The sequence below is a fragment of the Rhinolophus ferrumequinum genome, chromosome 8, assembly GCF_004115265.2.
Source record: "Rhinolophus ferrumequinum isolate MPI-CBG mRhiFer1 chromosome 8, mRhiFer1_v1.p, whole genome shotgun sequence".
NCBI classification, from domain to species: Eukaryota; Metazoa; Chordata; class Mammalia; order Chiroptera; family Rhinolophidae; genus Rhinolophus; species Rhinolophus ferrumequinum.
Window position 1 is genome coordinate 37,745,475 of NC_046291.1, and position 15,754 is coordinate 37,761,228.

A 15,754-nucleotide genomic window follows, 5' to 3' on the forward strand; every position below is an offset into this window, starting at 1 on the left:
TAAATGGATTAAATGCTCCAATCAAAAGACATAGGGTAACATACTATAGAAATGATCTATGAAAGTATACTGGATGGGGGTAGGGGGGTCGACACAGTGTAAGGGATATAAATGATAAATGTCTAACTATTACCTTGTTTTGTGCACCTGAAACTAATAAAAAAAAAAGTAGGTAAACTATAAAAAAAAAAAAAGACATAGGGTAGCTGAGTGGATAAGAAAACAAGACCCATACATATGCTGTCTACAAGAGACCCACCTCAAATTGAAAGACACACAGACTGGAATGGAAAAAGATACTTCACACAAATGGAAATGAAAAAAAGCCTGAGTAGCAATATTTACACAGGAAAAAATAGAATTTAAAATGAAGATTATAATAAGAGACAAAGAAAAACATTACATAATAATAAAGGAATCAATCCAACAAGAGGACATAACCTAAGTAAACATTCATGCACCCAACACAGAAGCACCTAAATATAAAAAACAAATATTGAGTTACATAAAGGCAGAGGTCAACACCAACACAATCATAGTAGGGGATTTTAACACCTCACTGACACCATTGGAAAAAAGACAAAATCAACACGGAAACAGTAGGGTTAAATGACACACTAGACTAGATGGATTTAATTAATATTTTTAGAGCATTTCATCTCAAAGCAGCAGAATATACATTCTTTTCAAGTGAACATGGAATATTTTCCAAGCTAGACCACATGTTAGGCCACAAAACAAGTCTCAATAAATTTAAGAAGACTGAAATCATATCAAGCGTCTTCTCTGACCATGGTGGTATGAAACTAGAAATCAATTACAAGTAAAAAACCTGAAAAACACACAAACACATGAAGACTAAATAACATGCTACTAAATAATGAATGGGTGAACAATGAGATCAAAGAAGAAATGAAAAGATACCTTGAGACAAATGAAAATGAAAACACAATGACCCAAAATCTATGGGACACAGCAAAAGCAGTCTTAAGAGGGAAATTCATAGCAATGCAGGCCTGTCTCAAGAAACAAGAAAAATCTCAAACAATCTAACTTTACACCTAAGGGACCTGGAAAAAGAACAGCAAACAAAGCCCAAAGAGAGTACAAGGAAGGAAATATAAAAATCAGAGCAGAAACAAATGAAACAGAGGCCAAAAAAAAAAAAATACGAAAGATCAATGACACCAAGAGTTGGTTTTTTGAAAAGATAAACAAAATTGACAAACCTTTAACCAGACTCATCAAGAAAAAGAGAACCCAAATAAATAAAATCAGAAATGAAAGAGGAGAAATGACAACAGACACCACAGATATATAAAAAAATTTTAAGACAATACTATGAGTAACTACCCCTTTCCCTGAAAATAAGACCTAGCCGGACAATCAGCTCTAATGCGTCTTTTGGAACAAAAATTAATATAAGACCCGGTATTATACTATATTATATTATATTGTATTATATTATACTATACTATATTATATTAGACCCGGTCTTATATTATAGCAAAATAAGACCAGGTTTTATATTAATTTTTGCTCCAAAAGACACATTAGAGTTGATTGACCGGCTAGGTCTTATTTTCGGGGAAACATGGTAATGAAATCGATTCAGTAAGCAACAAGCTCCAAACAAACAAAAGTCCTGGATCATATAGCTTCACAGGTAAATTTTACTAAACACTCAAAGAACAATTAACACCTATTCTTCTCAAACTATTCCAAAAAAATTCTAGAGAAGGGAAGGCTCCCAAGCTCATTTTACAAGGACACTATTATAACTGATCCCAAAACCAAAGATATTACAAAAAAGAAAACTATAGGCCAATATCCCTAATGAACATAGATGCAAAAATCCTCAACAAAATATTAGCAAACCAAATTTAGTAATACATTAAAAAGATCATACACTACAATCATGTGTGATTCATTTCTGGTATGCAAAGTTGATTCAATATTCACAAATCAATTAACATGATACACCACACAAACAAAATGAAAAGTAAAAATCATGTGGTCATATCAATAGACGCAAAAAAAAAAAAAAAGCCCTTGACAAAATCCAGCATCCATTTATGATAAAAACTCTCAACAAAGTGGAAACAGAGGGAGCATATCTCAACATAATAAAGGCCATATAAGACAAACCCACGGCTAACATCATACTCAAAGGGGAAAAGCTAAAAGCATTCTCTTTAAGATCAGGAACAAGACAAGGATTCCCACTTTCACTTCTATTCAACATAGTACTACAAGTCCTAGCCACAGCAATCAGACAAGATACAGAAATAAAAGGCAGCCAAATGGGAAAGGAAGAAGTAAAACTGTCATTATTTACAGATGACATGATACTATATATAGAGAACCCCAAAGATTCCACCAAAAAACTATTAGAACTGATAAATGAATTTAGTAAAGCAGCAGGATACAAAATTAATATTCAGAAATTGGTTGCATTTTTATACACCAACTATCAGAAAGAGAAATTAGGAAAACACTCCCATTTATAATTGCATTAAAAAAAAAAAGAAAATCCTAGGAAGAAATTTAATCAAGGAAGTAAAAGACCTGTACTAAGAAAATTATAAGGGTGGCTGGTTAGCTCAGTTGGTTAGAGCATGGTGCTAACATCAAGGTTGCCGGTTCGATCCCCACATGGGCCACTGTGAGCTACAGCCTCCTTAAAAAAAAATAAGAAGAAAGAAAAGAAAATTATAAGACACTGAAGAGAGAAATTAAAGATACAAATAAATGGAAACATATACCATGCTCACAAACAGGAAGTAATATAGTTAAAATATCTGTACTACCCAAAGCCCTCTAAAGATAAAATGTAATCCCTATCAAAATACTAATGACATTTTTCACAGAACTAGAACAAATACCACGTCTACCGGAAAATAAGACTGGGTTTTATATCAAGTTCTGCTCCAAAAGATGCATTAGGACTTATGTTCAGGAGATGTCCTGCTGAAAAATCATGCTAGAGCTTATTTTCCAGCTAGGTCTTATTTTCGGGGAAACACAGTAATCCTAAAATTTATGTGGAACCATAAAACACCCGAATAGCTACAACAATCTTGAGAAAGAATAAAACTGGAGCTATCATGCTACCTGATATTAAATTATACCACAAGGTCATAGTAACCAAAACAGCATGGTATTGGCATAAAAACAGACACACAGATTAATGGAACAGGATAGAGAGCCCAGAAATAAATCCATGCCTATATGGTCATTTAATCTATGACAAAGGAAGCAAAAATATACAATGAGGTAAAGACAGTTTATTCAATAAATGGTGCTGGAAAACCTGGACAGATACACGCAAAAAAAATGAAACTGGACCACCTTCTTACACCATATACAAGAATAAACTCAAAATAGATTAAGTGTAAGATGAGAAACTATAAAACTCCTCGAAGAAAATACGAGTATAGGAAGTAAACTCTCAGACGTTAAATCTTTTTATTGATGTATCTCCTAGGGCAAGGGAAACAAAAAACAAATAAATGGGACTATACCAAACTCAAAAGTTTTTGCACAGCAAAGGAAATCATCAACAAAATAAAAAGATATACTAGTGAATAGGAGAAAATATTTGCCAATGATATATCTGATAAGGGATTAATATCCAAAATTTATAAAAAACTCATGCAACTCCACTAAAAAAACAAACAATCCAATAAAAAAATGGGCAGAGAACATGAATAGACATTTCTCCAAGAGGACATACAGATGGCTAACAGACATATGAAAAGATGCTCAAACGTCACTAATCGTCAGAGAAATGCAAATAAAAACCACAATAAGATATCACCTCACACCTGTCAGAATGGCTATCATCAATAAATCAACAAACAACAAGTGCTGGCGAGGATGCAGAGAAAAGGAACCTTTGTGCACTGTTGGTGGGATTGCAAATTGGTGTAGCCACTCCATATTGGAAAACAATATGGAGGTTTCTCAAAAAATTAAAAATAGAACTACCTTATGACTCAGCAATTCAACTTCTGTGTATTTATCCAAAGAAAACCCAAAACACTAATTTAAAAAGATATATGCACGCCCGTGTTTACTGCAGTGCTATTCATGACAACCAAGATATGGAAACAATCGAAATGCCCATCAACAGAAGATTGGATAAAAAAAATTACAGTACATATGGGTGGGGGGGAGGGAGTGACAAAACAATGTTTACACATGACTTCTATTCATCTTTTGTTACCAGTATATATTGAATATTACAATTTTAATACAGTTTTTTCTTTCTTAAAATGTATATACATTTTTTGGCACCCTCTGTACATACAATGGAGTACTATTACTCTGCCATAAAAAAGAATGAAATCTTACCATTTGCAAAAACATGGATGGACATAGCGGGTATTATGCTAAGTGAAATAAGTCAGACTGAGGAATACAAATACTGCCTAAATACTATCATTTATCTATAGAATAGAATAAACAAACAAACAAAACAAATAGACTCATAGACACAGAGAGCAAACTGTTGGTTGCTAGATGGCAGGGGACTTAGGGGGATGGGTGAGAAAAGCAGAGATTAAGTAATATTGGCAGTTACAAAATAGTCACAGGGATGTGAAAAACAGTACGGGGAATATAGTCAATAATACTGTAAAAACTATGTATAGTATCAGATGGGTACTAAACTTATTGGGGGGATTACTTCACAAATAATATAAATGCCTAACCACTACGCTGTATACCCAAAACTACCATGTTTCCCCGAAAATAAGACCTAGCCGGATAATCAACTCTAATGCATCTTTTGGAGTAAAACTTAATCTAAATCCCAGTATTATATATTATATATTATATTATATTATATTATATTATATTATATTATATCACATCATACCATACCATATTATATTATATTATACCATATTATATTATATTATATTATATTATATTACATTATATTATATTATATTATATTATATTATATAATATAAGATCCAGTCTTATATTATAGTAAAATAAGACTGGGTATTATATTAATTTTTGCTCCAAAAGACGCATTAGAGCTAATTGTCCAGTTAGGTTTTATTTACGGGGAAATATGGTAATATAAAATAATGTTGAATGTCAACTATGGGTAGTAGACTTGTTGGGATTATCACTTTGTGAGGTGTGTAAATGTCTAATCACTATCTTATTTTGTACACCTGAAACTAATGATAAAAACAAAAACAAAAAGGAAGAGCTTTCAAATGTGTGAAGACACAGAGAATAAAATACACCATATGTAATACATGTGAATATACTTAGCATATAATGCATTTTTATTTCTAGGCCATTCATGGGGAGGAACAAAAAATTGTTTTGGCTTGAAATTGTACCATCGATTTTTTTTTTTATAAATACCAGATGAAAAGGGGATAGGAATTCTGGGGATCAATGATGAACTTGGGAAATGTAAGATAAGCAATCTTCACCAAAGACTTCCGTTGGCCAACTTGCAATTGGTGTTGTTATTTCACTGAGTACTTGACATCTACAATAAAGGAACTGAACTTGCTGCACAGAACACCAAAGTCATGCCCAAAGAGTTAGCAGACCGAAGGCCACCACAGACCCAGACCAGTGCTTAAACAACACTCAGAAAGGCACAGACTGGCTCACTCTTTTCACTGATCTTAAAAAGGAGTTTCTGACCCAGCCTCTTAAACAAAGCAGGAAGACTAGAATGGTCATTACAGTATATGGCCAACAGAAATTGGACTAGTCTTAGAAAACTATGGAAAACTAATAGGAATTTGCAATGTAAATTTATCTTAACAGAGTATACAATTTTTACTTTAAATCACGACTTCTAATTTAGTTAAGTGTTCAAGCTAATGCCAATGGAGTAAAACCAACTAAGGTAATCTCATTTCATCACAGTATGGAAGCTGCTGCTCCATTGTGTTTGTTACTCATATCTAGCTGCTCATAAAATAATTCATAAAATTAAAACTCTCTCATGCATTACCCAAATCAACCTCTACTAGAAAAGACCTACAAACATATTTGAGAGACTTAAAATACTGATTTTATGAGGAAAGCAAAGCCATAATACCTAGATGGGTATAAAGCCTTCTTGTCTTTGAAGAGTTCACTGGCTTCTAGTTTCTCTTCATAAATAAGTTTCTGCTGGTCTGTGAATTGGTCCCTGTATTTTTTACACTGTGAGATACGAAGAAAAGGGGGAAAAAATGAGATATTGCTTATATAAATAAATCATTACTCATTCTTACATATAATAAGCCAACTTAACAGCAGCAAGAATAAGAGTAAATGTGTATGAAACATTCATTTAAAAGGCCAAAAGCATTTTTCCTTTGTGGGTTTTATTGCTTATTCTGCAGAACTTGGGAAACTTCAAAACATACAAGGGCGCTGCTGGCATAGGCCTTGCTGCGTGTACTGTTTCCTCCCACTATGATGTCAGTCCCTGGACATCCTTCAGATCTGAGGCTGCCGCGCTCTTTTAAGAGATTCACAGTAAGAAAAACATTGTACAGCACAACCCAGTGCACACATTTACACACAGACAGTCAACGACACAAAAGCTTCACAAAACAATACTTACGTATCCTTTCAAAATGTCGTGAAATTTCTATTCTATTTCATTTAAAAATATTGGTGGTAGCCTACTAAATTGATTTCACAACCCACAAATGTGCTATGCCCTATAGTTTGAAAAACACTGTTCCAAATCCTCCACTACCATTTTACAATGTGGACATGAGACCTCAGAAATTTCCTCTTCACCCCGATTCTGAGATTGCATGGAAAGGAGACACAGGATAGTGGGAGGAGCAGGGCCGGGTGTTTTTAGATGAACGCCTAAGAAATTCAGTTACAGGTGTGGTTGAGAACCACCGACATTAACTGTACAAAGGAATGCTAGCACTGCTGTCCACCCTTTCAGGAATAATACATCCCTCTCATTTTCCAGCTCCCATCGAGGGAGATAAGGGTGAGATTCAGAGCCAGCGGAGAGCAGAGGCAGAGCAGACCCCCAGCGTGAGCAGCTTCCCACTGTTATTTTGGAAAATGGTTTATGTCAGACTCAAAAGGGAAGATGAACATCAAAACGTTGGTAAATCTCTCCAAACTGACGAAGTTAGGGAACAGATCTCAAAATCCAGTTCCACATTTTCTGCTGGTACAATCATTACATTAATAAGTGATGATGTCATTCTATACATACGTGATTTTGGTAAGGAACAAGACTACACTGCTGGGCGGCAAAGAGTTTCCCAGATATATCCATCAATCATTCACTTACTAGATATAAGGCTTTCAATCTAATGTTTTATGATATCTGATACCGATATGTGTTTAGCATTCCATTTATCAACTAAGTTATTGAAATAAGGTCAACATCTATAGAAGCACCCCACGTACCCCATGCTGGGCAACACTTACATTACATGTTATGCTCTGATGTAAAATTAAGTGAGCCAAAATACAAGGCAACATCAAATAGATTTTCAGCTTCCCTTTAATCAAGGTAGAAAGAAACTGTAATGTCTTTGAGGGGATTTTAAAGCTTTTTTTCCAGTCCATCAAAATGTGTGTCCGTGTATGTGTTCAATAAATCTTACAAAAGTAAACTCATATAATTTGCAGAATTTAACTACATTGTGTGAAGATGTTCAAATTTAATTATTTCTATCTTCTATAGTAGTATTCCTTCAGATAGGACAGAAAAAACAAACAAATCTGAACTACTTGAAAGCAACCGGAGTATGAAAGGGAAAGACAGGGCAGCCATGCTCCACCCTCCCCACCCCCACCTTTCCAGCCACGGAGGAGAGGAGACCACCAGGGGGACCTGGCTGCTCTAGGATTTCTCATGGGAAGCCAAGTACAATGCATGACTCAAAAATACCAAAGTCCTCAAATAATTCTCCTCCAGGCTAGAGGAAGAATGTGGTAAAATCTGCTTCTGCATAACACCTTTCATACACTCAAAATATATGATAAGACATCCCCGAAAAAACATAACAAGACATTTTTTTTACCCTCCACAAGTGGAAAATCCTTTTTAGCTCTTTGTGAGTAGAATCCAAGAACACGTAAGGTCTTGATGGCCAATTCTTGTCTATTGGAGATAAGGAAGGCATCTTATTTTTCATTTCCAAGAAGTATTTTTGCATCTGCATTGGGTTTGACAGAAAATACCCGATGAGTAAAATATACCAGAAAACACATTGTTTTACATAAACTGGAATCAAACAAAGCAGTCTTTAGTGGAATCCAGCAAGTTTTAGTTCATAAAACTGTAAATCCCCTGGAAAGTCTCTATTCCGCTCTTCATACTGGTTGCAGAAATCTGAGCTCTATGAAATGGTTAAGAGAAAAGAACGCTATCATTAACACTACACCAGCTCATGCCAGAGAGCGGTACTGTTTTAGCCACTAGTCATGAGTGGCTATTTATGCTCATACGTGTTAATTTTAAGTAATCAAAATTAAGTAAAATTAACAACCTAGTGCATCAGGTCAGTCACATTAGTTACATTTCAAGTGCTCAATAGCCACGTATGGCTAGCGGCAACTCTACTGTACCACAAAGATGTAAAACATTTTCATCGTTATATCAAGTTTTATTGGACAGCACTGCTCTAGTTAACATGGGCCAGGCACTGTAAGAGCTTTATGTCACCGTTCCATTTTAATCCTTACAACAACCCTATGAGCTTCTTTCTATTAATAGTATTATCATCCCCATTTTACAGATGATGAAATGAGGCTCATAGAAGTTAAGGAACGCGCTCGAGTCACGCATCTGTACGTGGCAGAGCAAGCTGACTCCAGAGTCTGTACTCTTCACCACTACAAATACTTCTCTGTGCGGCAGAGGGGACTTCAGAGTCCATCCTGGTAAAGCAGCACACTCTTGCTCTCCTTCACCCCTCTACCCACTACCTCGTTTGCCAACCTTGCCTTGCTGCAGCAGTTTACAGGGCAAGACCTCGCTATCTCCCCCAAATTGCTAACCGCCAGTGGGATGACATTAGGAGATGGGGCCTGTGGGAGGTAATCGTGTTTAGACAAGGTCGTAAGGGTAGAGCTCCCATGATGAGATTAGGGCCCTTATAAGAGACAGGAAAGACCTTCTTTCTCTTTCTCTCTGCCATGTGAAGAATACAAGAAGAGGCCCTCACCAGACCCACACTACGCTGGCAGCCTGATTTTGGGTTGCCCAGCCTCCAGATGTGTGAGAAATAAATATTTGTAATTTAAGCCACCCAATCTATGGGATTTTTATTATAACTAAGACATCTGGCTTTCTTGACTTCACCCACTTTCCCCAAAGTATGTTCTCACTATCAAATAAGAACCTTTTATTAATTATATATGGACCACAACTAACTCTTTGTGATACCGTTCTGCCTGAGGTGAGATGATGAAAAAGGTCACAATCACTCAGTCTCAGAGTCACGATTTAACTATTACCAAGAAAGTCACAAATTATTGAGTTGATCTTATTAAGTTCTTAATCCAGTAATGCTAATGGGTCATATATAAAATGTAAACTTACAATTCTCTGAATTGTAAATTCATAAATTTTCTTTCCAGCATTGGCTCTGAAGAATTTCCTGTACTCCCTACGTACCTTTAAAAAGAAGCAGAATTCAGCAGTTAAGGTGTGGCCAGCAGATGCCCATACACATGATACACCTCTATTAAAAATGAAAATAGGTGAAACAAATAAATTTATAAGTGCCTCTCTGGATGTAGTAAAACAATTGAAGCTTACTGGGACAGTGAATTTTAAGTCGGAGAAAAAGAAACTAAGAGATGCAAAGTGATAAGACCAGAATGTTTTGATGTTTTAAATCCTCTAAACCAGTTTTTTAAAAAACCTGATGATTTAATGAAAGACATTTTCAGGCATAGCTGCAAACTTGTCACAAATCAAAATATATTTCAGAAAAAATTATGTAAGGTAATTTTTATTTCAAATTGTTCTGAAAAGTCAAAACATGCCTGAAGAAGTATGCTGCAGTTTCCAAAAGCCGTACATACAAAGATAGGATTTCAGTACTGCACACTGAGAACTGAAGGTGATTAAAAATAAGAATTGAAAAAAAAAAAAGATTTGAACTACCATTATCTCCTAATGGCATTGATTTTTCTCTCATCCCTACTCCTACCAATCTTTCTACTGAATACTATCGCTGCACTTAAGACATCAGATCATAGTTTCAGTTTACCTATTTCTTCCTTCTGACAGTCATATTTACATTTTATACTAATGTCTAACAAATAAAATAACTGAGTGAGGTGTTTGCTAAATGAATGATTACATTTTGAAATTGAGGGAAAAATACTTAAATATTTATTATTATCCAGCCATCAATTGGAGCGTTAGATTTTAGTCAAATATTAGCCTATCTGAATAATTCAATTTTATGTACCTTTTTCTTTTGTCTTTAGTTTTCTCAGTTTAATTGAACATGTTCAAAATATTACATTAGGGGTGGTAAGCTAGCAATTTACTAAGCCAGATTCAGTTGGCAGAAAAATGTTTTATATGCATATTTTAACTTAAGAACTTCACATAGGAATTTTGACCCCAAGTTTCTCTTATTTTCTAAGATCTAGCCACAGCGAGCCCCATCCCCACATGAGGAAGACTGAGGAGACCAGAGGAGCTGCTGCTGCCTTTAGAAGAGAGATGCATGCTCCAGACTGCATGAGGCCCCACTGCTCTAACCCACCTTCCATCTGCTACTTCTCTCCTCCATCTGACCCACCTGGTCCCTCTGGGCATTTGAACGCCAGACTCATCCTCTACACCTGCATATGACTGAGGTTTAAAACTTCTCCCACACACCATACAGGCAGTCCTTCCTTTTACCCACATTCTGTGTTACTGATTGTCATTTCTCTTTGAGCCATGGAGTTGTTAGATTCATAACCATTTCAAATCTCAAACTTACAAGGTTAGATAGAAGATATAAGAAGGACATAGTACCTGTTAATTGGCTCGTGAAATTACAACAGCATAGGAAAATAAAGTTCAAGTGAGGTTTCATGAAAACATATCCTTAGAAATATACTAGAAGTCCTACTATATTTAGTTGAACATCACTGTAACTGAGTTCACTGCAACGTGCTTGGTAGTCTTCGGGCAGGCCCTTTCTCCTGAAATAACAGCTACATACAGAAAAGGCCTGGTGGCAACATGTGGGCATAAAGATAGGTTCGCCTTATGGGCCCTGGGAGTCCTAAAAGGTCCAGTGAACTCTGTACTCAATTCTACATCAATCAAGCCATTTGAAAGGGCAAAACTACTGCTTATTAGCAACATAATTCTTTATAATAAAAAGTATAAAATTATTACATTCTTGGACTTCAAAGAAGCTTAACCTTATTTCATAACAAGAATAACGGTAACATTAAATTACTTCTGTTCTGTTGGAAACTGGAAAAATAAGTTAGGTCTAGTTATCCCCGTTAACTTCAGCTAAAACATCCTTTACCTACAAACTGAATTTGGTTTACAGGTTGCTAACACACACTTCTAATATGAAAATATTTTTGAAATCACATGTAGTCAGTTAAACTCAGAAAACTGAAGATAAATGTGATGCCCCTTTGGTAGAAGTCATTAAAGAGAGTAAAAATCCTGACCCAATGTTGTCTGTTCCTTCCTCTTATGAAAGTTAGAATGCAAATTAGAACATGTGAATAAAATGGGAAATAAAACCCTTAGTTTTGATTTTTAAAAAATAGTATAGAACTTGTTCAAAATTCCTGAAACAGAACATTTTAGATTCATTTTTATTTCTTAATTACTTCAGAAATTACTTGATGAATATTCAATATAATCAAAAAGGTTAATTTACTAAAAGTTTGTAGGCAAACTTTCAGAAAGAAATGCAGATTGTTCAAAGCAGAGTTTATGAATACTGCTAATGATGTTTGGATTCAGAGTCGATAAATTTCCTGCATAATATTCAAATATTTAGAAAAAGATGAATTGTTACAGTATTAAAATAAAAATAACTAAGAGGAATAGTGTCAAAAAGGGCCTAATTATTCCAATAATTAGGATTATTGGATGGCGCCTTACGGTGATGAGTTGTTTAGGAAGACTAAATCCTTATACTGTCTAAAGGTTTTCCCAAACTCAGAATCATATTTACTTACATGCATCCTTACCTCAAGTAGTAAGCACCACTTTGAAATAAACCACGCCCTAAATTAGAAGACACTTGACGCTAAAGTTCTCTTTAACCTGAATGATCCACTGCTGGTCTTATTCGTCAAAATCTGTACATTTAAGCAAAACTGTTTGGGTTCTATGCTGAACAATTAGAATGATGGTCACTTTGAAGAAAGCTCTGCTCCAGGACCCATCATTGAAGCAGAATAGGCAGATAAAGGGAAACAAAAGGCTGATAACCCCCTGCTGGTCACTGCAGACGGTGGGTCAGCTTTTAGCTCACTTATTGTAATCATCTCATGACTTAAAAAAAAAAAAAGAAAAGGGCACTTCATCCTCCTAAAGACAGTGTAAAACAGAACTTGGATAACAAAATGTCTTGGATAAAATATGCTACATTGCTATTCCTTTAAACCTACTATTTAAAGAAATGCACCAGAATAAAAATCGGAAAACATTAGTGTACATGTTTGTTTTCAAAAAGAAACAAAATTAGGCAAGATGACATTGTAAAAGGCTGTGCAGACCATCAGCAAGCATAATCAATCGTTTTTTCAGGGTTAGTAGGTGCTAGGCTTTATTGAGTTCACCCTGGACAGAGAGAAGGGGTTGAGGAAGTACCTTCAGTCCAAGCCAGTAAGCCCAAATGACAGCAACTGCATGCTTACGCCTAGCCTCCTCCTTCAAGCGTTTCAATTCCCTTCGAGCCTAGAATGTTTAGATGGTAAATAAGAGAGCCCAATGCAGACAGCACAAATGACCCGAAAGACACCCCACCAAATAGAAGAGCCAATTTATGAATAAGGATTTCAGAGTGATAGAGGAACTGTGCATAATCATTTCGACCCAAAGAATCAGTGTCAGGCTGGTGCAGTCCCTGGCATTTTTAGTGCGTTGAGATTCTGTACCAGAGGAGGGCAATCTGTGTGGTTCCCCAGGTAAGCACTCCTCCGCCCCGTTGATGCCATTCTTTTCCTTGTTTCTCCCCCGGTTTCACTCCCTCCAACCCTTATCAAAGCCTTAGAACTATGAGTGGTTCCTAATAATTTCAGTGGACTTCCCTTTGCTGCTAGGACAGGGAGGTGGAAGGGGTGGGTGAAGGGGGGGGGGCAGCTAAAGAGAAATTCCCAAGTTCATTTATTTGGACTCATAAAAAGACATCTCTTGTGAACAACCCTTTAGAAAATTGGAAGGAATAATGGTTGTTCCTCTGAAGTTCAAACAAAAAACACAAAACTCAAAATGCTTCCCAGTTAGAAACTTGGAAGTAGCATGTATCAAAATTCAGTATCAGCTAAGGCCCCAAACTGGAACAATCTTGCAAAAAAAAAAAAAAAAAAAAGATACAACTTATAGGTTTAAAAATTAAAAATTAATCTTAGGGAACCATTAATCTGAGGCACGTTATTTTAAAAGGTAGAAATAGGCACGCATCGATTTCTTATTACATGGTAGCACTCAAACTGGGAAATGAGCTCCTTCAGTACAGAAATTGCAGGGTTAACTGTCTGAAAGTCCCTCTGCCTCTGCTACCGTTTACTAAAGGGACTAGTTTGTTCTTCACTGATTTTCAAGGGAAAATCAAATGAACAACGTTGGTGTGTTTTTGGCAAATGAAGATCTTTACTGGGGCAAAATGTTGACTTTTCTCACAAGATGGGCTTATAATGCTGACAAGGTAGACTCAAAAACATAGGACTTTGTGGATACTTGTGTTTCTAATTGGAATACACATTTTTAGCAGAGATGACCTTTGATTTTCTAAGTAACAAAAACATCTAAAACTCTCATCCCTTGGGGTATGTGAAATGTTCACAGAGCCCACGACTCTGCCTGGGGATTAGTGAGAGCATTTCAGGAGGCCTTTGTTTCTGAAAACAAATAGCTGATGCTGAAATTCCTGGGATTTTTCAGTGGTAATTAGAGCTAGCTTTGGATGAATATAGCCTTCTGTTAAATCACAGATGATAATTCTCTCCACATATAACATTTGGCTTATAATAATCAATAGCTGCCACAATGAGCCTAAAAAAAGTTTCATTCACAGATTAGTATTTTTTAAGGCATGCGTTAAAGGTGTTTCCCTTGTCAACATGTTGCAGAAGACCAACTGAGGCCCAAATCTGAACATTTTCAACATGCCCCCACACACAAAAATACCTCTAGAAAACTGCCAGTAATGTCAAGGGGGGAAAGGGAGGAAAAAAAAAAAAAAAAAAAAGGAAAAACCACACATGCATGTTACTTGAGAGTTCTGAAAAAACAGCAACTACACTAGTACCTCATTAGTAAGCAATTAATCTTTTTTGCCTAGACATGCTTAAGCGTCCTACCGTGCACTACTGACACTAACACCTGCAGGTTTATTAAATCCAGCTGCTAGGACGTGCACCAGTGTGAGCCACTGTTAATTGTAGTCATTCATCCCCTGATACGCTAGAACTACGGATTGATTACTTCGGATTCCAGGACGGAGCGACGGGAGGTGCGTATCAAGTACCTTCGATCCAAGCCAGTAAGCCCAAATAACTGCAATAGCATGTTTATTCCTAGCCTCCTCCTTCAGCCGGCTCAGTTCCCTTCGCGCCTGTGATGCATTTGAAAAGGAGTTACAGAAAAGTGTAAGGCAGGAAAGGTTACTGCTGATTTTCAATGGCGAAAGAAGAAGACAGATACCGGTCACCACCAAATAGTAAACGCGAAAGAAAGCGTGTGCCACCACCCCACACCAAAATGTTGCAAAGAGCAGAGAGCAAATGCGTGCTCAGTAGCTTAAGCCAGTGAAACATTTCCTGTGCCTCCCACACGACAGTGTCCGTTGTTCCGAGTTCCTCCCGACCCCCTGCCTTCCTGGGGGCGGTCTCTGGCCTACCTGGGTACCATGCCAGTACGCAGCAATGGTGGTGGCTGCTTCCTCACAGCGCTTTTGATGCTTCAGTTCCCGCAGGATTTTTCTGGCCTAAGGTGCAGAATCATCCAGAAAAACACAGAGTTAACGAACGAAATGGAATCCAGAGTGACTTAAAACAAAAATACCTCAAGAGATAGTCGTAACACCCATTCTCAAGTGAAAAATCAGTAACTTAAAGAAAGAAAAAAGGGAAGTTGCTTATTAGCCTCAAACAGAACTGTGAGAAAGTGATAAACGAAAACATTACCACGTACAACAGTGTAGGAGCCCCCAACTCAGAATGGGACAGCAGCCTCCCATGCCTCAGAATGTCACAGGAGAAAAATCTGACCACAGCAATATAAGCTGGTGCACAAAGATAAAAGGAGCAGTTCTCAGAATGAGGTTGGAGGGTCTCCAATAATCCGACAAAATCTATTTATAACTTTTATTATTGTTATCTAGGGATATAAGTGAAGCTATATTTTTAATTCAAGTTTAACAATTTGCTAAGATAAAATTCTCACCGGTCCCAAACGAGTAGCTTCTTTCCAGTAGTTACTGGAACCCGATTTCACGGGGACCGGGAGAATGCCTGCTTTGGAGGTGGACTTTGGGTGAGTCCTGCCTCTGATGTCTCTAGACCGGAGACCTGGACCCCAGGCCTC

The 15,754-nt window shown here is 36.7% G+C and overlaps 1 protein-coding gene across 4 annotated transcripts in view; it reads right to left on the bottom strand.

Annotated features, from left to right (window-relative positions):
• MYO1B (myosin IB) overlaps positions 1 to 15,754 on the bottom strand; it is a 171,668-nt gene that overhangs the window by 11,360 nt on the left and 144,554 nt on the right. For 2 of the 4 annotated variants that reach the window (XM_033112276.1, XM_033112278.1), the window contains exons 22-27: positions 15,069 to 15,155; positions 14,697 to 14,783; positions 12,818 to 12,904; positions 9,563 to 9,637; positions 8,040 to 8,174; positions 6,086 to 6,192 (exon numbers count right to left, since the gene is read on the bottom strand). In XM_033112276.1, coding sequence (XP_032968167.1) covers positions 6,086 to 6,192; positions 8,040 to 8,174; positions 9,563 to 9,637; positions 12,818 to 12,904; positions 14,697 to 14,783; positions 15,069 to 15,155 — 578 coding nt within the window. The remainder of the gene's footprint in view (positions 1 to 6,085; positions 6,193 to 8,039; positions 8,175 to 9,562; positions 9,638 to 12,817; positions 12,905 to 14,696; positions 14,784 to 15,068; positions 15,156 to 15,754) is intronic. The other 2 variants (XM_033112279.1, XM_033112280.1) reach the window with 2 other exon arrangements.